At 46.2% G+C, this 21,732-nt stretch overlaps 2 protein-coding genes across 3 annotated transcripts; both read left to right on the plus strand.

The window, feature by feature from the left end:
• The first annotated feature begins 6,357 nt into the window (after positions 1–6,357).
• guf1 (GTP binding elongation factor GUF1) lies at positions 6,358–15,309 on the plus strand. Its single transcript, XM_062476575.1, has 17 exons — positions 6,358–6,629; positions 6,862–6,973; positions 7,181–7,329; positions 7,828–7,908; positions 8,049–8,126; positions 8,251–8,334; positions 8,422–8,486; positions 8,659–8,862; positions 9,046–9,185; positions 9,303–9,426; positions 10,076–10,208; positions 10,609–10,752; positions 11,936–12,069; positions 12,206–12,307; positions 13,290–13,409; positions 13,891–13,927; positions 15,041–15,309. The coding sequence occupies exons 1-17, from the start codon at positions 6,408–6,410 to the stop codon at positions 15,173–15,175; spliced, it is 2,064 nt and encodes a 687-aa protein (XP_062332559.1). The 5' UTR covers positions 6,358–6,407; the 3' UTR covers positions 15,176–15,309.
• Positions 15,310–15,382: 73 nt separating this feature from the next.
• kctd8 (potassium channel tetramerization domain containing 8) lies at positions 15,383–21,732 on the plus strand. Of its 2 annotated transcripts, XM_062476577.1 has the most exons (3): positions 15,383–15,564; positions 16,031–16,884; positions 20,493–21,732. In XM_062476577.1, the coding sequence occupies exons 2-3, from the start codon at positions 16,071–16,073 to the stop codon at positions 20,969–20,971; spliced, it is 1,293 nt and encodes a 430-aa protein (XP_062332561.1). In that variant the 5' UTR covers positions 15,383–15,564; positions 16,031–16,070; the 3' UTR covers positions 20,972–21,732. The 2 variants fall into 2 exon arrangements, with proteins under 2 accessions (XP_062332561.1, XP_062332560.1); XM_062476576.1 differs by lacking the exon at positions 15,383–15,564 and having other exon boundaries at positions 15,663–16,884.

A 21,732-nucleotide genomic window follows, 5' to 3' on the forward strand; every position in this document is an offset into this window, starting at 1 on the left:
TTATCTTTTTGGTGACTTTTGTTGTGTTTGTTTTAATTTGTGAGCAAACTCAATTCTTTATTGTGTAAGCTTCTAATCTGTCCAATGCAAAAAAAAGAAAGTTGCCAATTTTGTATATTTTGTGAACTAAAATGAACAAAACATTTTTTTATCATCAGTGTGATTCGTTACATCACAGTAAGACTTTGCATGAAGTTTACTGTATTAATGTTTTTATTCATGATCATTTTATTAGATTTTACTTCCCCAAAGTCCTGAAAAAATTGATTGGAGTTCTGTCATCACAGAGAATATCTGTGTCCTCGTCTTGATCCCAGAATCTTTCAGACATATCTTCTTACAGCAATCGTGATGTACTGTGTGGCCCTGCCGGTTAGGAGTTAGTAGGCTGCTATCTTCAGACTCATCCAGCCCTGGTTCACAGGCAAAACCCAGAATACGGACCAAACTACCCCAAGGGTTTCAACCCAACCTAGCCTAAGCTATGTATTACAATTGGACCAGTATTTGTACTTCAGTCATAAACACCTTTTTAAAGACATTTTAATAATGTATCTATATTTTTCATATGATTATATTATAAATGTAAATTAGATGTTAGAGTTTCTGAACAATATGCACATCCTCTTGAGTGCTGGTTCAATGTACTGTATATTTACTCTTAACAGATCTTGACACTTTCAACACAATCATCATGTTCCATTGATAAAGATGTATATTTTAGACAAATTATTTTGCATTGGACATTCCAGGGAGTTGTTTATGTTTTTCTGTGGATGTGTGAATGGTTTGTATGTATTAAGTCATTCATGACTTCAGGGCCAAAATGAGGGAACTTGTCATTATAGCTATGTATAGCTTAGTAATATCCAACTAATATTGACTGGACGATAGTAGTATTACTCTTCAGTCTACAGTCTTCAGATGATGAACCTGGACTGTGCAGCTTGTCATCAAGTTGTGACAGAGTTGGTTAGAATTGGAAACATCTCTGCATTTAAAAATGGTACAATCACATGATAAACATGTGTAACATAAACTGTACTGAAGACATGGAGTGAGTGTGTGTGTGTCTTATCCCATAGTTGTATGTTTTAAGACATTAATAGATGTATTTACCAATCCACCAGATGTGTAGGACGCAACACTGCCACTTTAAACAGAAGAATGGCAAGCAAACTTTTTGGTTGCCTATCAGTATTCCCTGTGTTGAACACTGAGGAGATAGTTAGTAGGATACAGGACAGTATGTTGAACATGGAGGAGATGGATAGTAGGATACACAGATAATCTGATGGTTAAGTTTTCATCCACATCTGTTTGTTAAAACGTTAGAAGCACACCTGTCAAGTGTTTATTTTCTATTGGCTCTGATTGTCTTTGTTTGAAGAGTTGTGGGCAGAGATGCTAAGGGATCATGAATAAAGCTTCTGTGGATGATTCCTCCTGTCTCTCTGGATGATTCCTCCTGTCTCTCTGGATGATTCCTCCTGTCTCTCTGGATGATTCCTCCTATCTCTCTGGATGATTCCTCCTGTCTCTCTGGATGATTCCTCCTATCTCTCTGGATGATTCCTCCTGTCTCTCTGGATAATTCCTCTTCTTTCTCTGGATAATTCCTCCTGTTTCTCTGGATGATTCCTCCTGTTTGTCTGGATGATTCCTCCTGTTTGTCTGGATGATTCCTCCTGTTTGTCTGGATGATTCCTCCTGTTTGTCTGGATGATTCCTCCTGTTTCTCTGGATGATTCCTCCTGTTTCTCTGGATGATTCCTCCTGAAAGTTTCAAAAAGAACTTCTTCAGCAATATCCCAGCTTCAGATCAGATCAGTTCAGCGTGACAGGAAGTGATGACAGCTGTGGCAGAGGTTTGGTACCTCTGGGCTTCTGCAATATAATTATTAGCAACACAACAGCAGGTACACAACAACATTGCCCTAGCTGTGAAGCTTATAATTACATTAAAATAGCCATATGAGTGTCTTCTACAATGCATGCTTCCATATGTCACTTTGAAACAAGCGGTTGTGTTGGGATCCGTGAAGCTGTGACGTTCAGCTGCTGTGTTGCAGAAGCAGAAGAGACCTTCCCGTCACGGTCGGGTTCATCTGCTCCGTCATCGCAGAGCTAAACGGCCATCACGTTCCTGGAAACACTGGATTCCAACAACAGTGTTAATCTTTGCTGAGTTGTGTGATTTTGTTAGTGAAGCAGAACACTGCCAGGGATAAACTGTTTTGTGAAAAGTTAAACAACCAGGACTTAAGAGCCATACTAGATGTCAAAACAATTCTGTTCTTACTGTAACACAGAAAAGTCCAGCCTCCTGCAGGATCATTTAGAAGAGCCATGTTTATTCCTGTTCCTCTGTAAACATTTATGAGGCACAATAAACAAAGTGCAAGTCAACCACTGAGAATATAGGCGTGTGCTTCAGTTTTTCTTTACCATAAAACATCATGTGAAGCAGGCTGGTTTCAGCAGGAGCTGTTCAGTGAATCCACGCTCTGGTGTGTGTCTTTGTGAAAAGAAAATTGTGAGGAGAAAATAGCCTCTCTAAACAGTTTCCTTGGTAACCGAAGAGAAGGGATTTTCTTGTTTGAACAGCTAAGCATCCCATGACAGTCCCAGAGCTAATATGAGCTCTGAAGAAAGCCTTGTCAAGACACACAGCACTACCATGAAGCACCTTTCACCAAAACACCTCAACCCCTCTTCATCACCACCGCTGTGGAGAAAGACTCCATGGTGTTTATCACATCCTTTGTAGAGCCTATTTATATAATTTAACGTAGAGAATGGTGAATAGAGAATAGGTGTTTGTTTAGCTTGTACTAAATAGTCATTTTACATCCTTTTACATTTACATTTACATTTATTCATTTAGCAGACGCTTTTATCCAAAGCGACTTCCAAGAGAGAGCTTTACAAAGTGCATAGGTCACTGATCATAACAACAAGATAGCCACAAAACATTGCAAGTTTTTTTTTACACTCACCCCCTCTCTACTCACCCCCTCACCCCCTCACACTCACCCCCTCACACTCACCCCTCACCTCCTCACACTCACCCCCTCACCCCCTCACACTCACCCCCTCACCACCTCACACTCCCCCCTTCACACTCACCCCCTCACCCTAACCCCCTCACACTCACCCCCTCACCCCCTCACACTCACCCCCTCACCCTAACCCCCTCACCCCCTCACACTCACCCCCTTTAACCCCTCACACTCCCCCCCTGTAGACAGCGAGGACTGGTCCTGTCTCCTTTTACCTCAGTCAGGTGCAGAAACTTCTGGAGAACGAATACGGTTCATGGTCTGCTTGGCAGAAATCTGTTGCTACGTGTTACTTTAAACAATCTGGGAGTAAATGAACATTTTAGACTCACACTTACCCGGGCTACAACACTGTCTTGGTTTAGTACATTTCACATGCGCTATTTGTGATTAAATAAATGCTATTGATATTTCTATATCTTGACACCAACTAATAAGATTTTTAAATTATTTTTTTAATAAATACATTTTTAAAGTACAAATATTTACATTTCAAAGTCCTATTTTGTAAATGTGGGGTTCATATTTTATGTTGCAAATAGTACGTATGTAATATATTTGATGGAGCATTAGATGCCATAGGTGCATGTCTGAGACCCTGAGGAGATGGTGGATCTGGATTAACAGCATCAGATCTCCGCTGACTGGCCCTGCCATCAGGCTTCATTACAGCTTTAATTAAATTGTCATCACAGTCCACTTTCACAGCTCGGCCCAGACGTGATGCATGATGATTACAACATGCCATCCTGATTCTCCATAGGAACCAGTTCCCACTACAACAGGCCCTTCATCTCTGCTGCGAGCGGAGAGATTAGATTTTAGACCAGACACTATGAACATTTAGCTTTAATTTGAGTAGATCACGGGTGGTATATATTTGTATTCGTCATAATGGTCATTCAAATTTTACAAATCCTATGGTATGGTGGTTGGAGGTTCTCATGTTTTGAAGAGTACTTCAGTAAACTACAAGCAAATGAAAAAGCTGTTTCTGAAGATAGTCCAGTCTTTGATTAGCATTCCAAATAGGGCAGCACATCCGCTAAAAATAGCTTCTTATTGTGAAAGCGATGCAGGCATCATGAATACTTCATGCAGTTCAGTTACTGAGCAGATAAGAAGAACTGTCTTCCTCAGATCCAACCTGCTATAATTAGAAAAAGCTACAAATGTGCAGCAGCTGGCTGTGGTGGCCGAGAGATGAGACAATGGCAGGTCCCTGAGAGAGGCTGAGGTGCACGCTGGGAACATGCAGACAGCTCATCACACAGCTCAGACCTCCACTTCCCAACTTACATTTGGCTGGATGTTATTCATGGTGATGGTCAAGGTTTAAAAGCACCATCAGACAAGTGGTAACAGTGGCCCTCCACACTAAACCTCCCCTAACTGCTCTACTCCAGGTTGTACTCCAACAGCTCATCACCATCAAACAGGAAAAGCCCCCATTTGAAACAAACAATGTGTTAATGCCTTTACTGAACTGTCTCCTAAGACATTGTTTCAAACTGTACAATATCAAATCATGTACACTAACTATAATATGCTAGGCAAGACACTTTTGCAGCTAATAAGGATGCGTGGGTGTTTGGCTCACTTTGATGAAAAAAATATTTTTTTAATCTAGGTAGTGCTCTCCCACGCTGTCTCCATGCCACAAGACTCCTCTGTGATGCGTGTTTCTCCACAGTGTGTGTGGTGCATAGGTGTGTGTGTACGTGTGTGTGCGTGTGTGCATGCAGGCAAGCATGTGTGTGCATGCAGGGGGATGTCTGCTGTGGTTCCTCCTCTAAGCAGCCTACACACATAAAGCCATGGGTGGCTGCTTGTATGTGTGTAACAGCTCAATACTGCATCGTGGATCCAACCCAGCCTCCCAGAGGAGGTTCCCTTCACCCCTCACACCGTTTGGTCCTTTGCAACAGAGAAAACATCAAAATGGAAAAGCCCTTCATTGGGGAGAATGACTGGATGTGGCCTTTCACCATACCTTGTTTTACCAGTCATATCCATATTTAGACTATGAATAGAGATGCGTGTGCACACTCTCACACAAACACACACACTCCTACACACACACACACACACACACTGTCTGACATAATATCTTAAACTGGTAATAGGAAATATCCATTGTCAAAGATATCAGGGAAGCAAGGGAATATTTCATTTGTCAATCTTCTTATCTGAAAATGAATGCTACTAGAGCAGCTGGTTGATGTTGCTATGGCGATGGTTTCCCTTTGTCCCTTTTCTCATCTATTGTCTAAAGCGCCACAGTGTGGAAAATAAAGGAATTGCACGCCAAACAGCACCACATTACATTTAGTCATTTAGCAGTCAATTACATTGGCTGTTTTTGAAACACGTTATCTTGGATTCTTTTCCTTTAAAGGTAGGGTAGGCAATGTTTTTGAGAAGCACTTTTTGTCTTATTTGCCAAAAGTAACTTCACGTCAAATAGCGTGAAGTTGAGTGCAGGGGCAGAGTGCGCGCAGGTAGGTAGCAGACAGACAGGTAGCCTGTCGTGTTTATGACATTCCTGCAACGCCAACATATATGTCGGATTGATTTAATATTACCGTCCAACCTTTAGGCTAGATGTATTGGTTGCTATCAAGATGTGAAGTTTATCTCGGCAAATATGACAAAAAGTGCTTCTCAACAACATCGCCTACACCATCTTTAAAGGTGCTGTAAAGCAAATTCCATCATTTGCTTCTCAGTACATTATATATGTGTGAAATTTGTTGCTGAAAGCAAGTGCAGCGTGAAAACTTTGTCGCATTGAAATGTGGAGTTAGACCGTTGAACAGTTTCTCACCCGTTTTCAGCTCAGGTTTTGTGTAGGCGGTGAAAAACCCAACCTATCTACGTCACAGCCACCGTCAGATCACAGATGGTTTATATTACCTGCATTCTATTACTCAGCTGGTTTGCAGTAAAGATAAAGTAATTAACCCATAAAACACTCAGAGACTGCAGGTAGGTCTGTTCTGATATCTGCAATTGATTTAGCTAGTTGTTGCTGTTGTTGCTAAATTCAATAAATTCGAGGGGGCGGAGCTTCAGCTCCTTCAGGCGACACGCCCCCCCAGTCTCAAACAGAGAAGACTTCTGATTTTCTCACGATTTCAAAGCCTAATTTAACATACTTGTCTGTGTTTTTTTTTCATTCGAATTTGCAGTTCTGCTTTACAACCACTTTAAGCGGTAAAGACCTTACGCTCCAATGGCGTAAACTACTTACTTTTAACTACACTTCCCATGATGCGCTAGCGACGACCTTTGACATCTGGAAAATGGCCGCCCCCTGTTAGACGTGTTTTACTGATCCCACACATGATCACAGCCCTCAACATGATATTTTCACTGTATTCTTCTCAGTTTGTTTACAAGACAATCTTTTGTAGGCGTATTTTGGACTTTAGAATCCTTCGAACAAGACTGAGGAACCAGGGCAATCATACAACATGCACAATTTTAAGACACCGCTGGATGAAAAATGTACCAGTGTTTTCTCAAAACAACACTACAACGATGTTCAGTACGCAACCTGAAAAGGTAAAATAAATCAGTTGTATTTCTACCCGCAGTGCAGACCTGCGTTTGACAGTGACTGTTTCGGACATAACTGTATTTTACAATTTACAGTAGCTAGCTACTTTGTTCGACCTTGTTGAGACTAGGGCATCTCGCGGTAGTAGGCACCTCCGCCGCTGCCGCCAATAATATCTGTTCTGGCACCTCTATGATTTTGGACGACCGCCTTTTAAAACTATTCTTTTATTTTAAGGAACATTTTGACATGTCTGAGTTCCCAGTGGAGAGGATCCGGAACTTTAGCATCATTGCTCACATCGACCACGGGAAGAGCACGTTGGCGGACCGGCTTCTGGAGATGACGGGTAATCCCAGGCTGACAGCCCTTCATTCCACAGCCCTGTTCAGTTCAGACCTCCTCAGAACAGTCATAACGTGATGACTGTGTGAAGAGGTGGGATGGATATAGCTCAGTGGTTAGAGCATTTGACTGCAGAGAGAAGGTTCATATCCCCGTGCTTTGGAGTGTCTGCATGAATGAACACATGATTGTATATTATGTTTCTTAACAGGGGCCATAGCCAAGACAGAGAGGAACAAACAGGTGTTGGACAAGCTGCAGGTGGAGAGAGAGAGAGGCATCACGGTTAAGGCTCAGACTGCCTCTCTGTTCTACACACACCAAGGACAGACCTACCTGCTCAACCTCATAGATACTCCAGTACGTCATGTTTCACATATATACTCCAGTACGCAGAGATGGCAAAAGTACACACATCCTTCACTCAAGTAGAAGTACAGACACTCATGTTTAACTGACTATACTGGCTACACTTTTTCCCTCAAGTTAAAGTAACGAAGTATTGATCATGCCACCAAATATAAATTAAAACTAAAGTAACAAGCTTGACTTTAAAATGTAAGAAGTAGAAAGTACAGATATATCTGTATACAAATATATTTGTGTAAAGAATGTTAAAGCAAAAAGTAGTTTGAAAAATTAATATTGAAGTAAATTACTGATACCAGAAAAATGTCCAAAGGTTATGTTCTTCAAGTACTGTTAGAACTCTTTACTGATCCTTGGCCTTCTGCTGTACTTTCTATGTGCTCTGTTTGCATGTCAGCTTCGGATGAAAGCGCCTGTTGAAAGAATAAAATATGAATGTACTGTACACCAGTGCACCAAATTAACCTTCATGTCCTTGTTTTGGCGCAGGGCCATGTGGATTTCAGTTACGAAGTCTCAAGATCGATTTCTGCATGTCAGGGAGTTTTGCTGATTGTTGACGCCAACCAGGTTTGCTCTCCTGCACGGACATCTGGCATTGTGTTGACCAGGGCATTTACATCTGATTCATTTAAGACGCTTTTATCCAAAGCAATGCACACATTACTTTTACTATACCATCATCCAGTATTGTTTCTTGTTGTTGTCAGGGAATTCAAGCGCAAACAGTGGCTAACTTCTATCTAGCATTTGAAGCTCAACTGACAATCATTCCTGTTATTAACAAGGTAATACCATGTGATAAATATTTTGTATATTTGCTGGTTGTCTGTTTTTCCTGTCATGCTGTCTTCAAGTTGTCCCTGTAATGAAGTGAAGAAAGTTACAGTAGTTCTGTCTGTTTTTCTGTAGATTGATTTGAAAAATGCAGATCCAGAGAGAGTAGAGAAGCAGATTGAGAAGGTGTTTGATATTCCACGTGAGGAATGTATTCGGGTGAGTGAATATATAATATAGACTAACAGTGTCTACAGATCTGTAACAGTGAAATGTCCTAAAGGGGTGCTAATACTCTTCTCCTAGATTTCAGCCAAACTCGGCACCAACGTGAACCAAGTGTTACAGGAAGTCATTGTTAGAATCCCACCGTAAGTCCAAGTAACCCTGACAACAATCCAGCTGTTTATACCCCCATGTGCATCCATTTTCAACAATCCAGCTGTTTACACCCCCGAATATGCATCCATGTTCAACCATCCAGCTGTTTAAACCCCTATGTGCATCCATGTTCAGAACCTCATGAAAACCAACCCTTCACAGGCCCACAGCCAGGACAGAGGAGCCATTCAGAGCACTGGTGTTTGACTCCAACTTTGACCATTACCGGGGGGTGGTTGCGAACATCGCTGTGTTCGGAGGGCAGGTCAGTAAAGGGGACAGGATCGTGTCGGCATATCTGGGGAAAACCTACGAGGTGAACGAGCTGGGAATCTTGAGGCCAGAGGAGAGCCCGACAAGCACACTGTGAGAACCCTCTCTGTATCCATGTGTTCTAGAACCCTCTCTATCCATGTGTTCTAGAACCCTCTCTATCCATGTGTTCTAGAACCCTCTCTGTATCCATGTGTTCTAGAACCATCTCTGTATCCATGTTTGATCATCCTATTTAAAGATAGGCATCAGTATAGCTTTGTGTGGTATCTGCAGGTATGCAGGGCAGGTGGGCTACATGGTAGCAGGCATGAAGGAGGTGAAGGAAGCCCAGATTGGTGACACGCTCTACAGCCTCAAACAGCCCGTGGAGGCCCTGCCAGGGTTCAAGCCCGCCAAGCCCATGGTGTTTGCTGGTACAGACTACTGATCTGGGGGCATCTGTGAACCCTTCTGTGACAATGATTGTAAAAAGGTCTGTACGCGTAACATGTTGTTTGATTGGATAAATGAATCAGCTCTGTGTCCTACAGGGATGTATCCTGTGGACCAATCAGACTACAGTGCCCTCCGTAGCGCGGTGGAGAAACTGACCCTGAACGACTCCAGCGTCACGGTGAAGAGAGACAGCAGTCTGGCGCTGGGGGCAGGCTGGAGGTAGGAAGGCTGGAGGGAGGCAGGCTGGAGGGAGGCAGGCTGGAGGTAGGAAGGCTGGAGGTAGGTAGGCTGGAGGGAGGCAGGCTGGAGGTAGGAAGGCTGGAGGTAGGCAGGCTGGAGGGAGGCAGGCTGGAGGGAGGCAGGCTGGAGGGAGGCAGGCTGGAGGTAGGCAGGCTGGAGGTAGGCAGGCTGGAGGTAGGTAGGCTGGAGGTAGGCAGGCTGGAGGTAGGCAGGCTGGAGGTAGGCAGGCTGGAGGGAGGCAGGCTGGAGGGAGGCAGGCTGGAGGTAGGCAGGCTGGAGGTAGGCAGGCTGGAGGGAGGCAGGCTGGAGGTAGGCAGGCTGGAGGTAGGCAGGCTGGAGGGAGGCAGGCTGGAGGTAGGCAGGCTGGAGGGAGGCAGGCTGGAGGTAGGCAGGCTGGAGGGAGGCAGGCTGGAGGTAGGCAGGCTGGAGGTAGGCAGGCTGGAGGGAGGCAGGCTGGAGGTAGGCAGGCTGGAGGTAGGCAGGCTGGAGGTAGGCAGGCTGGAGGTAGGCCTCTCCAGGGGGTATAGAGGGCTGGAGGTGATGTAGGTAGGCCTCTCCAGGGGCAGGCCTCAGGTAGGCTGGAGGTGATGGAGATAGGCCTGTACATGTGTGGTTAACTGCCCTCCAGGTTGGGCTTCCTGGGTCTGCTCCACATGGAGGTGTTCAACCAGAGGCTGGAGCAGGAGTACAACGCCTCGGTCATCGTCACGGCGCCCACTGTGCCCTACCGAGCCGTCCTGTCATCGCCCCGCCTCATCAAAGTAACCCATCCACCCTTCACATCATGAAGCTTCTATCACACCAGTATGATGATATGATCATAGAATTATATATGTTAACATGATACCAATATGACACCAGCATTAGTTAATATGATAACACAGCAATCAAATGACACCAGTGTTCAGATGGACACAGTTCAGAGACTTGGTGGCTGTTATTGTTTGTCCCAACAGAACTCAGACTGGCCGTCCTGTTCTGCTGCTCCTGCAGTCTGTGTTCTAGGAGCATGACCAGTCAGACCTTCTACATCCACTATAGATGGGTCTGGCTCAGTGGTAGAGCATTTACGGAGCTCCCTGGTTCAAATCCCCCCAGTACCTCTCTGGATAAAAGCGTCTGCTAGGTGAAGACCTGATGGCAGGTGGTTGTGTGTTGCAGGAGCATGGGGCGCAGGAGATCACCATTGTCAGCCCGGGTCAGTTCCCGGACAGGAGCGTCATCAGTGAGTACCGGGAACCCATGGTGCTGGGAACCATCATCGCCCCCGACGACTACATCAGTAGGATCATGAGCCTCTGCCTGGTATGTCTGTCATGTTGGTTCTTCAGAACGTACTGGAACATGCATGTTGGTTCTTCAGAGGGAATTTTTTTTTTTTTTACCTTTATTTATCCAGGTAAAATCAATTGAGAAACAATTCTCATTTACAATGATGACCTGTCCAAGAGGCAGAAGCACAGTCCACACAAGTGACACAACCAACACAGATACAAAACAGTATGACAAACACATGAGGAAAAGGCAAAAACACACATGAATAAACACTATACACCAAAATAAACAATAAAAGAAATAATAAAAAGAAATAAAAAGAAAAAGGAGATTACTGGGTTTTCTTTATAAAAATGAGAGCGAGAGAGAGCAAGAGAGAGCAAGAGCGAGAGAGAGCGAGAGAGAGCGAAGCGAGAGCGAAGCGAGAGCGAGAGCGAGCGAGAGAAGCAAAGGCCGATCAGCAGGTACAGCAGTCAACTATGATTACTTTCATCTTTAGTTTGAACATGTTAAGAGAGCTAAGAGCTGTTAGTTTGAGTGTGTTTTGAAGTGAGTGCCAGTCATTTGCAGCGGCAAAATGAAAGGCGTTTTGACCAAACACTGTACGGACTTTCGGAATGCTGAGCCTAATGAAGTCACTTGATCTTAAGTGGCGATTACTGTCAGAGATGTGCAGAAGATTTGATAGGTAGCGAGGGGTCATTCCCAGAATGGATTTGTAGACCACGAGCAGCCAATGTTGTAGCATACTGGAACCTGCATGATGGTTCTTCAGAACGTACTTGAACCTGCATGTTGGTTCTTCAGAACGTACTTGAACCTGCATGTTGGTTCTTCAGAACGTACTGGAACCTGCATGTTGGTTCTTCAGAACGTACTGGAACCTGCATGTTGGTTCTTCAGAACGTACTTGAACCTGCATGTTGGTTCTTCAGAACGTACTGGAACCTGCATGTTGGTTCTTCAGAACGTACTGGAACCTGCATGTTGGTTCTTCAGAACGTACTGGAACCTGCAGGAGAACCTGTGGGTATGAGTGTGTTGTCGCCAGCTGATAGAGAGCGATGGTAGCACATGACCAGGAGATCTGCTGTTGTGTTCCCTCAGTCGTGTGTTCAGTATTGACAGATTACCAGGAAGAAACACAACACTATTGAACAGTGTTTAGTTTGGATGTTTAGTTTTATTTAATCTGTGATTGTTGCTGCCTCAGAATCGCAGAGCCCTGCAGAAGAACATGGTGTACATCGATGAACACAGAGTCATGATGAAGTACCTGTTCCCGCTCAATGAGGTGGTGGTGGACTTCTACGACCTTCTCAAGTCCATGTCCTCAGGCTACGCCAGGTGAGCCTGGGGCGGCTCTCAGATTGGCTACTGAGAGTGCTGTAAATGAAGATACGTGTGTGTCGGCTGTGTGAGCCAGTAACATCTGCTGTTGTCTGTGTTTACGGTGTGTTGCTGTCGCTGTGTTCCTCTTCAGCTTTGATTACGAGGAGGCAGGTTACCAGGCAGCTGACCTCATCAAGATGGACATTCTGCTGAACGGACGACCAGTAGAGGAACTCACCACTATAGTACACAGGTGAGGTATGTAGAGTAGAACTTCAGATCAAGAGTTTGTGGATTAGTATCCATCAGCATCTGCTTAATGAATACATTTACATTTATGCATTTAGCAGACGCTTTTATCCAAAGCGACTTCCAAGAGAGAGCTTTACAAAAGGGGAATGTCCCTGTACTTACTGTAAGTCGCTCTGGATAAGAGCGTCTGCTAAATGACTAAATGTAAATGTAAAAGAGCATAGGTCACTGATCATAACAACGAGATAGCCCCAAACATTGCGAGCAGCCAAAACATGAAGCATACATTGTGGAAAACCAAATAAGTGCCAAAGGGAAGAACCATGAGAGCATGCAGTTAAACAAGTTACAATTGAACAACATGAAACTGCCCACAAGAGTGCAAGAGTGTACCTGTAGAAAAAAAACAAAAAAAACAATCAACAGTAAAATATTTCACAGCGAGTACAAGAATTTGGGTAGGAAAGGTGGGTTCAGGGAACCGACTGCTAATGTCAGCAACTTTTTTCTCAAAGAAGGAGGAGAAGTCGTCTGCTGTCAGGGTGGAGGGGGAAGGTGGGGTAGGTGGGTTAAGAAGGGTGGAGAATGTAGAGAAAAGTTTGTGAGGGTTTGAGGCAGTGAGGTTAGAGAGTTATTAACTCTCCACTGTTGTCAGTGACGTGTAAGACGCTATGCTGGAGCTACAGAAAAATAAAAATGACTTGCGGTTTGTCAGTGACACACAAACATGTCTGAGAATAATAGGTAACAGGACTAACTTCTACTAATTAAACTGTATAGGAACAACCAAATTAACACCTTGCAGAATCCTCTGGTGTTTTGCCGCAAACTTCCACAATCAGGAGATGCTGCTGAGAAAACAGATCTCTGCGCATGGGCAACCTGTTCCTGTCTCTGGCCTTTCTAACACAAGTCGTCCATGTTGGTTGATGTGTACTAACTGACCGTCAGTGTGGCTGATGGTCCCTGTGTTCCTGTCGTAGAGACAAGGCGTACAGCGCAGGCAAGGCCATGTGTGAGCGCCTGAAAGACTCCATCCCCAGACAGATGTTTGAGATCGCAGTTCAGGCGTCCATCGGCAGCAAGGTCATCGCAAGAGAGACGTGAGTCCTTCCTGTCAACAACGCTACCTCACAGGGCAGACTACCTCAATGAGCAGACTACCTCACAGGGCAGACTACCTCACAGGGCAGACTACCTCACAGGGCAGACTACCTCAATGAGCAGACTACCTCACAGGGCAGACTACCTCACAGGGCAGACTACCTCAATGAGCAGACTACCTCACAGGGCAGACTACCTCAATGAGCAGACTACCTCACAGGGCAGACTACCTCAATGAGCAGACTACCTCACAGGGCAGACTACCTCAATGAGCAGACTACCTCACAGGGCAGACTACCTCACAGGGCAGACTACCTCACAGGGCAGACTACCTCAATGAGCAGACTACCGAGCCCATCAGAGGGGATCTTGTATGTTCACATTCAAAAGTGGAAATTAAATAGTTTAGAAGTATTCCTTACTGGTTTTCATGAATGTTAACCTTGGATCCCTGTGTCCTTTTGACATAACATATGGCAGGATAAAGGCTTTCCGGAAAAACGTGCTTGCCAAATGTGTAAGTAAATCTCTCCTCTCACAATTAATTATTTGGCTCCAAATAATTCCTCCATCCATTCCATGTTGTGTGTCCAGTATGGGGGTGATGTAACACAATGTGTGTGTGTGTCCAGTATGGGGGTGATGTAACACAGTGTGTGTGTGTCCAGTATGGGGGTGATGTAACACAGTGTGTGTGTGTCCAGTATGGGGGTGATGTAACACAATGTGTGTGTGTGTCCAGTATGGGGGTGATGTAACACAGTGTGTGTGTGTCCAGTATGGGGGTGATGTAACACAATGTGTGTGTGTGTCCAGTATGGGGGTGATGTAACACAGTGTGTGTGTGTGTGTGTGTCCAGTATGGGGGTGATGTAACACAATGTGTGTGTGTGTCCAGTATGGGGGTGATGTAACACAGTGTGTGTGTGTGTGTGTGTGTGTGTCCAGTATGGGGGTGATGTAACACAGTGTGTGTGTCCAGTATGGGGGTGATGTAACACTGTGTGTGTGTGTGTGTGTCCAGTATGGGGGTGATGTAACACAGTGTGTGTGTGTGTGTGTCCAGTATGGGGGTGATGTAACACAGTGTGTGTGTGTCCAGTATGGGGGTGATGTAACACAGTGTGTGTGTGTGTGTGTCCAGTATGGGGGTGATGTAACACAGTGTGTGTGTGTCCAGTATGGGGGTGATGTAACACAGTGTGTGTGTGTCCAGTATGGGGGTGATGTAACACTGTGTGTGTGTGTGTGTGTCCAGTATGGGGGTGATGTAACACAGTGTGTGTGTGTCCAGTATGGGGGTGATGTAACACAGTGTGTGTGTGTCCAGTATGGGGGTGATGTAACACAGTGTGTGTGTGTCCAGTATGGGGGTGATGTAACACAGTGTGTGTGTGTCCAGTATGGGGGTGATGTACATTTTACATTTACATTTAGTCATTTAGCAGACGCTCTTATCCAGAGCGACTTACAGTAAGTACAGGGACATTCTCCCCGAGGCAAGTAGGGTGAAGTGCCTTGCCCAATCGAACCAACAACCTTCTGATTAATAGCCCGACTCCCTAACCGCTCAGACATCTGACCCCCATGATGTAACACAGTGTGTGTGTGTGTGTGTGTGTGTGTCCAGTATGGGGGTGATGTAACTCGAAAAATGAAGCTGTTGAAGAAGCAGGCTGAGGGGAAGAAGAAGATGAGACGCATTGGCAACGTGGACGTTCCCAAAGACGCCTTCATCAACGTGCTGAAGAGGAAGGACAAGTAGAGGACCAATACAATACCAGTGCCCTGTTGTTATTTATTGACATATAGAGTAGCTCCATGCTACCGTTACAACTGTAAATAGTTAAAGTTGTACATTTTATTAAAGGTTGAACCATTGTTTGGTTAAATACTTGTGGACCTCATTTATATTAATGCATGTGTATCACTAGATCCTGATGAGGGTGAATCTGAAGTCTCTGATTTACACAGAATGCTACGGTAGATGAAGTAATGAAGGCTCATTGTGATGATAATAGATGGTTGCACGTTAGACAGTGTTCCTGTCCTGGTGACACACTGCAGTGAGCAGCAGGTGGCGCTCTTGCTTAGGGTTCCCCACCTGGCTGCAGCATTTCACCTCCACACCAGGACGGAAAAGAGCGTTGACACGTAAGTTATGATGTGCTGGAAGACAGGTTGACCTGTTCCAGGTATGTGTGCGATGTGGACAGATTAGGAAGGTAGTACAATGTGTTAATGATGAGGTTATCTGTTTCTGATTGAAGTCCGACTGTCTCTTTAAGAGGCACTAGTCAGCCATTCAAGCACCGCCCCTTTCATTTAACAGATGATGTCATCGTGTCCTCCCTCAGACTCTGAACAAATGATGCTAGGAGTAGAGGGCTCTCTTGGTCTCTCTCCTCACATCTCTCTCTCAAACAAGGTTACAGTGTCCAGGATAGCCTGTTATTCCAACCTCTCTCAGACCAGCATCCGGCCAGCATTTTTAGTCTGACATCTTTGACAGCTAAAAAGAAGGGATGTAGTCCTCTCTCCTAAACTTCAGCATCTGTTCTTCTGTGAACTAAGTGGCGACCTCTGCTGCATCTCCAGGAGTAATCTCTCGTCGGTCCAGGTGAGAGGTGCTGTTCTCCAGGCTGCTGGAGGTCTGGACCATGGCCATGAAGGAGAGCATCCTGCCCATCAGCGAGGTGTCCAACCCCTACCCCGAGGTGGTGGAGCTGAACGTGGGAGGACAGGTGTACGTGACCAAGCGCTCCACCCTGCTCAGCGTGCCCGACACCACCCTGCACGCCATGTTTGCCCTGTCCCCGCCCCGGGAGCTGCCCCGAGACAGCCGGGGGCGCTTCTTCATCGACCGTGACGGCTTCCTGTTCCGCTACGTGCTGGACTTCCTGCGGGACCGGCAGCTAGTGCTGCCCGAGCACTTCCCAGAGCGCGAGCGCCTGCAGCGGGAGGCCGAGCACTTCCACCTGGGGGAGCTGCAGAGGCTGCTGGGACCGCGGCTAGCCAGGCACGCCTCCATGAACGACGAGGGTTGCCACAGTGACGTTGAGGAGAGTTCCCAGGGCAGCGAGCACCCAGCAGCCCGTAACCCCGCCTCCCTCTCTGACAAGAGGTCAGGGTTCATCACCGTCGGTTACAGGGGCTCCTACACCACTCTGAGGGACAGCCAGGCAGACGCCAAGTTCCGGCGCGTAGCACGGATAACCGTGTGCGGACGCATCGCTCTGGCTAAGGAGGTGTTCGGGGAGACGCTGAATGAGAGCAGAGACCCCGACCGGCCTCCAGACAAGTACACATCTCGCTTCTACCTGAAGTTCATCTACCTTGAGCACGCCTTCGACCGGCTCTCTGACGCCGGCTTCCACATGGTGGCCTGCAACTCCACCGGCACCGCAGCCTTTGTCAGCCAATACCGAGACCTGGACAAGGTGTGGAGCAGCTACACCGAGTACATCTTCTTCAGTAAGTGGACACATGTCATGACCAGATGGGATACTGGCACTGGGATCTGGAAGTTTTGTGTTGACTATCTGTGAAACGGTTAAGTGTGTGTGTGTCACTTGAGCAAGTGCCTGCATGTAGTTGCTAGCATGAGCTCTATTTGGCCTCTCAGGAACTCAGAAGTGTTAATGAAGCTTAAACCGAGCCAGTCGAGTTAACGATGAATAAAAGAAACTCCAACTTCCCCATCATGTGACCCCCACCCACCCCTCTTCTTTCCCTCCCCTCATCTCCCCTCCCCCCAAACCAACCAAGAACTTGAGGGCTTTTTCGTGCAAACATGAAGGCTTTGACAGGGAGAGGGTAAGTCTGGTGAGAAAGAGCAGGCATTGGAGAGTAGGGGGGAGAACCGGAGGGGGAGGATGGGGGTAGAGGAAGAGGGAGAGGAGGAGGGAAAGGAGGAGGGAGAGGAGGGGGGAGAGGAGGGGGGAGAGGAGGAGGGAGAGGAGGGGGGAGAGGAGGAGGGAGAGGAGGGGGGAGAGGAGGAGGGAGAGGAGGGGGGAGAGGAGGAGGGAGAGGAGGGGGGAGAGGAGGGGGGAGAGGAGGAGGGAGAGGAGGGGGGAGAGGAGGAGGGAGAGGAGGGGGGAGAGGAGGGGGGAGAGGAGGGGGGAGAGGAGGAGGGAGAGGAGGGGGGAGAGGAGGGGGGAGAGGAGGAGGGAGAGGAGGGGGGAGAGGAGGGGGGAGAGGAGGGGGGAGAGGAGGAGGGAGAGGAGGGGGGAGAGGAGGAGGGAGAGGAGGGGGGAGAGGAGGAGGGAGAGGAGGGGGGAGAGGAGGGGGGAGAGGAGGGGGGAGAGGAGGGGGGAGAGGAGGGGGGAGAGGAGGAGGGAGAGGAGGGGGGAGAGGAGGGGGGAGAGCAGTGTGGACAGGGCTGTCGGCAGGCTTTAGTGTGATGTTGCTGCCTTGAGGGAGATGCCTGCCTCCCGTTTCAGTTCTGAAGCCAGACTGGGAACATTGTTGAGTTAAACTATCAGCTTGACGGCGTATTTATATGCTAATGATATTGATTCCCTTCTTTCCTCACTCAACTTGATCTGACCTTATGGAAGATTCCATTGCCCTCGGCGCATCCCAGTGCAGCTACAGTAGTCATGTCCTTGAGACAGGGGGTCACGGTGCTTGATTAAATGACCTCTGACCTTCCGGAGTGACCCTGCTGCCCCAGGTCAGCTTGTAGTTCATTCTGAGTCAGCAGTGTGCCTGGTAGGGACTCTTTGGGGAGTTCTTCCTGTCAGTGTGCCAGTGCTAGCAGAGCAGGGCAGCTTTGTGGTGTTTCAGCAGGTCTTCTGTCCCTATGCTCCAAGCCTCTGGCCTGACAACACAAGGAAAGGTTATGACAATACATGGATACATGGTCTACTGTACACATGATCAATCTAAATATAATTTTAAAACAATATTTATTATGTCGCCACACAATTTAAACAGACAAAAGCTTACTACAGTAAGCTCCTCACCGACTTGGAAACATGGAAAGCTTCTACTGCAATTATATTTGCCTTCCTGTCAGATTTGTCACACTAACTAAATTACCTATTTTTCCCGAGAAGGTTGTTGCCATCAGTTAGCCTCGCTTGATGTGTAGGGTTAGATACATTTATAACTAGATACATTAGCTGCATTAACTAGTTAGCTACAACGTATGTGAAATTTGATGCAATGACAAATACTTGCACAAGCCATGACACTACCTGCAGATTACTTTAACGGTTCAAGAAAATGTAAAAGAAAAAACAAAACACGGAGATGGTAGTGACAGAAGTGCTGTGTAAAATCCTACAATATATATATTTTTTTCAATTCAAACAAAATAATACATTTCATTTGGTTTGTGGAAAGCCTCAAAAGAAAGAATATTCGTGTAACCATCATAATCCCAACTCTACTGATGCACAAGCCAGTCTTGTTTGTCTGCAGTACTTCAAACATCACAAAATACCTGGTATGCACATCAGCAGAGTTAAGTTTGGTTTGTGGTGGCATTTGAATTTCCTTTCTTTACACAAACCATAGTTTACCATATAAAACAGTTTATTGTTTTTAATTCAATGGATAGGTACATCAGATGAGATCACGTATCTTCTGCAACATCAAAACCACCTCAAATTACAGCAGACTTTTTATGATACACAACAGACTAACACTTCACAATTGCAATTATCTGAATCCACGCTAGTATCATCCACTGTTTCAGCTCTGTAAGTGAAACGTTAACCCTGGTTGTGAGTGGGCAGTGAAACGTTAACCCTGGTTGTGAGTGGGCAGTGAAACGTTAACCCTGGTTGTGAGTGGGCAGTGAAACGTTTCCTCCAGCGCATAGCTGCTGTTTGGTTTACCATCTCTAATGGCAACAGCCCAGCAGGCCCCAGGGGCTGCAAGCACGCAGGAATCCTGAGTGGCTTCCGCCACAGAGACACATTACATATGGAAATCCTAGATTACTCATCCCACAATGCATTTCAGCGGAAAAGGATGTTTCTACCTTGGGGATAAAACAGGAATTACAATACAGGTCTTAACATATCTCTCTGCCTCATCTTCTCCCTCATCCTCTCTCTCATTCTCTCTCCCTCCCTCCCTCATGTTCTCTCTCTCTGCCTCATCTTCTCCCTCATCCTCTCTCTCATTCTCTCTCTCTCCCTCCCTCATGCTCTCTCTCTCCCTCATCCTCTCTCTTCCTCATCCTCTCTCTCATCCTCTCTCTCCCTCATCCTCTTTCTCCCTCATCCTCTCTCTCCCTCATCCCCTTTCTCCCTCATCCTCTCTCTCCCTCATCCTCTCTCTCTCCCTCATCCTCTCTCTCCCTCATCCTCTTTCTCCCTCATCCTCTCTCTCCCTCATCCTCTCTCTCCCTCATCCTCTCTCTTCGTCATCCTCTCCCTCATCCCCTTTCTCCCTCATCCTGTCCCTCATCCTCTCTCTCATTCCCTCACACTTTCCAACACAGATTCTTGCCATTTTCCCTACCATAATAATCTTCTCAGAGGTGACAGCCAGGGAGAGTGGCTGTAGAAGGAAAGCAGAACAGTTTGAGCGCTATCCCTGCATGCTTAATTAAAAGGCTGAATGTATTCCTAATGTTCCCACATATGAATTGAAACCAGAGCACGTAAGAATTGTAATTCAATATGCTTGGCCAAGTAAAGTTAAATATTATTTTCAGAACTGTAAAACCAACTATTTAAACATACACATTTCCTTTGAAGTGAGACCTCTAATATCAATAATTCCTTGATTTTACACATCTTTGTTAGCCTAAGTCTGTTTTCATCCTGTTTTGTCTGTAGTTTACTGTGACCAGCCCCACCCTGCGATCACCGTAGTGATTAGAGAGCCCTCCTCTGGCCAGGGCAGGACTAATGGTCCTCTCAGTTGCATGTTTAATTAGTAATAATTAGCTCTGAAGGCTAGCTTGCATCTGGTGTTGAGCACTAGACCAACATTCAGCCATGGTTTATGAGTCTAGTTTACTTAAACATAACAAAACAATGGTTGTGTTAATAATGGTTTCAGAAGGGTTTTATCTACAGTGAAAACACAGAATGGTGCTTACCTGTGTGTGTGTCTGCCAGGGCCCTCTTGCCGGACCCTGTCCCCTAAGCAGGGCTGTGACGAACACAAGCAGGAGAAACTCGCCGACAAGGGCAGTGAGAGTGGAACGTCCCTGAACGAGCTCTCCACCTCCAGCTCGGAGACCCACTCGGAGGCCAGCTCCCCCCAGGACGGGCCCGTGGTGGGGGTAGTGGTGGGGGGCTGCGGAGCCCTCCAGTCCGTGTCCCGCCAGCCCAGCACCCTGACCCTGGGTCACCCCTCCAAGAAGGGCTCCTCAGTACAGTGGATGCAGCTGCCCAGCAAGCGCCGCAACAGCGAGCTGTTCCAGTCCCTGACGGGAGGGGGGGGGGAGGGGCTGAGCAGGAGGAAGGAGAGGCCTGGTGTGGAGGAGGACATGAGGCAGTGCATACAGGACTTCCACAACATCACAATCCCACAGGACTTTCCTGAACGCAAGCGACAGTGGCAGTCTGAACTTCTCCAGAAGTATGGTCTGTAAGGATCAGGCTGTGACTTGTTTACCGATGCTGATTTTTTTGGCTCACAGACTACAAACACTGAGGTTCTGCCATTCTAAACCATGGTAACTTACAGATCTAGTTCTGCCATTCTAAACCATGGTAACTTACAGATCCAGTTCTGGAAGGCCATACAACAGAGTATTCTATAGCCATTCAAAAATGTATCAAAATGATGTTCAAAACAGACAGCTCATCAACAAGTCTATATTAACTGTTTGACCATTTATATGAAATTCATTTGATTTCTAACTAATGTTCAATGTTTGCTTGGTCTAGTTGAAAATTTAAAACAGTTCAGTTGTTCCGAAATAGACATCAAAACAGTACAAACTCTAAATGGAAAAATACATTCAATAATATCTAGACTTAGCCTGTTTACACATTATAGATGAGTGATTGCCAATACCATTTATTATCTGCTATATTAGTCTTTGTATGTTACTATAGGATGTCCATAATCAGTCTGTGAGTTCCAATGTGTATTGCTGCCACTGATAGCATGTCATTTGAATCATTTATAATCTAGAATTACAAGAGCGCAAAATATGTAATTTGTGTTGTACAGTGACTACTGTGTACAATGGTACTGCAACAGCTGCAGGTTTCATCGCAACTACCAGTTCATATGTGTCTGGGCACTGTTGAGCGACGTTAGGCAGGGGAGCGTGATGTGCGGTGGACTTTCCTGGAGTGCTGTGTTATTGTTCTGGACTGTATGTATAGGAGCCCTGTAGCCTCT

This window comes from Osmerus eperlanus, chromosome 13, assembly GCF_963692335.1.
Source record: "Osmerus eperlanus chromosome 13, fOsmEpe2.1, whole genome shotgun sequence".
Lineage (NCBI taxonomy): Eukaryota > Metazoa > Chordata > Actinopteri > Osmeriformes > Osmeridae > Osmerus > Osmerus eperlanus.

What these genes read in the sequence shown, in the direction of transcription:
- guf1 (XM_062476575.1), top strand. Translation starts at nt 6,408, where the DNA reads ATGATCACAGCCCTCAACATGATATTTTCACTGTATTCTTCTCAGTTT. An exon ending in GTCATTGTTAGAATCCCACC is followed by an intron (nt 8,487 to 8,658) that starts GTAAGTCCAAGT and finishes AACCCTTCACAG; the next exon opens with GCCCACAGCCAGGACAGAGG. An exon ending in AAAACGTGCTTGCCAAATGT is followed by an intron (nt 13,928 to 15,040) that starts GTAAGTAAATCT and finishes GTGTGTGTCCAG; the next exon opens with TATGGGGGTGATGTAACTCG.
- kctd8 (XM_062476577.1), top strand. Translation starts at nt 16,071, where the DNA reads ATGGCCATGAAGGAGAGCATCCTGCCCATCAGCGAGGTGTCCAACCCC. An exon ending in CACCGAGTACATCTTCTTCA is followed by an intron (nt 16,885 to 20,492) that starts GTAAGTGGACAC and finishes TGTGTCTGCCAG; the next exon opens with GGCCCTCTTGCCGGACCCTG.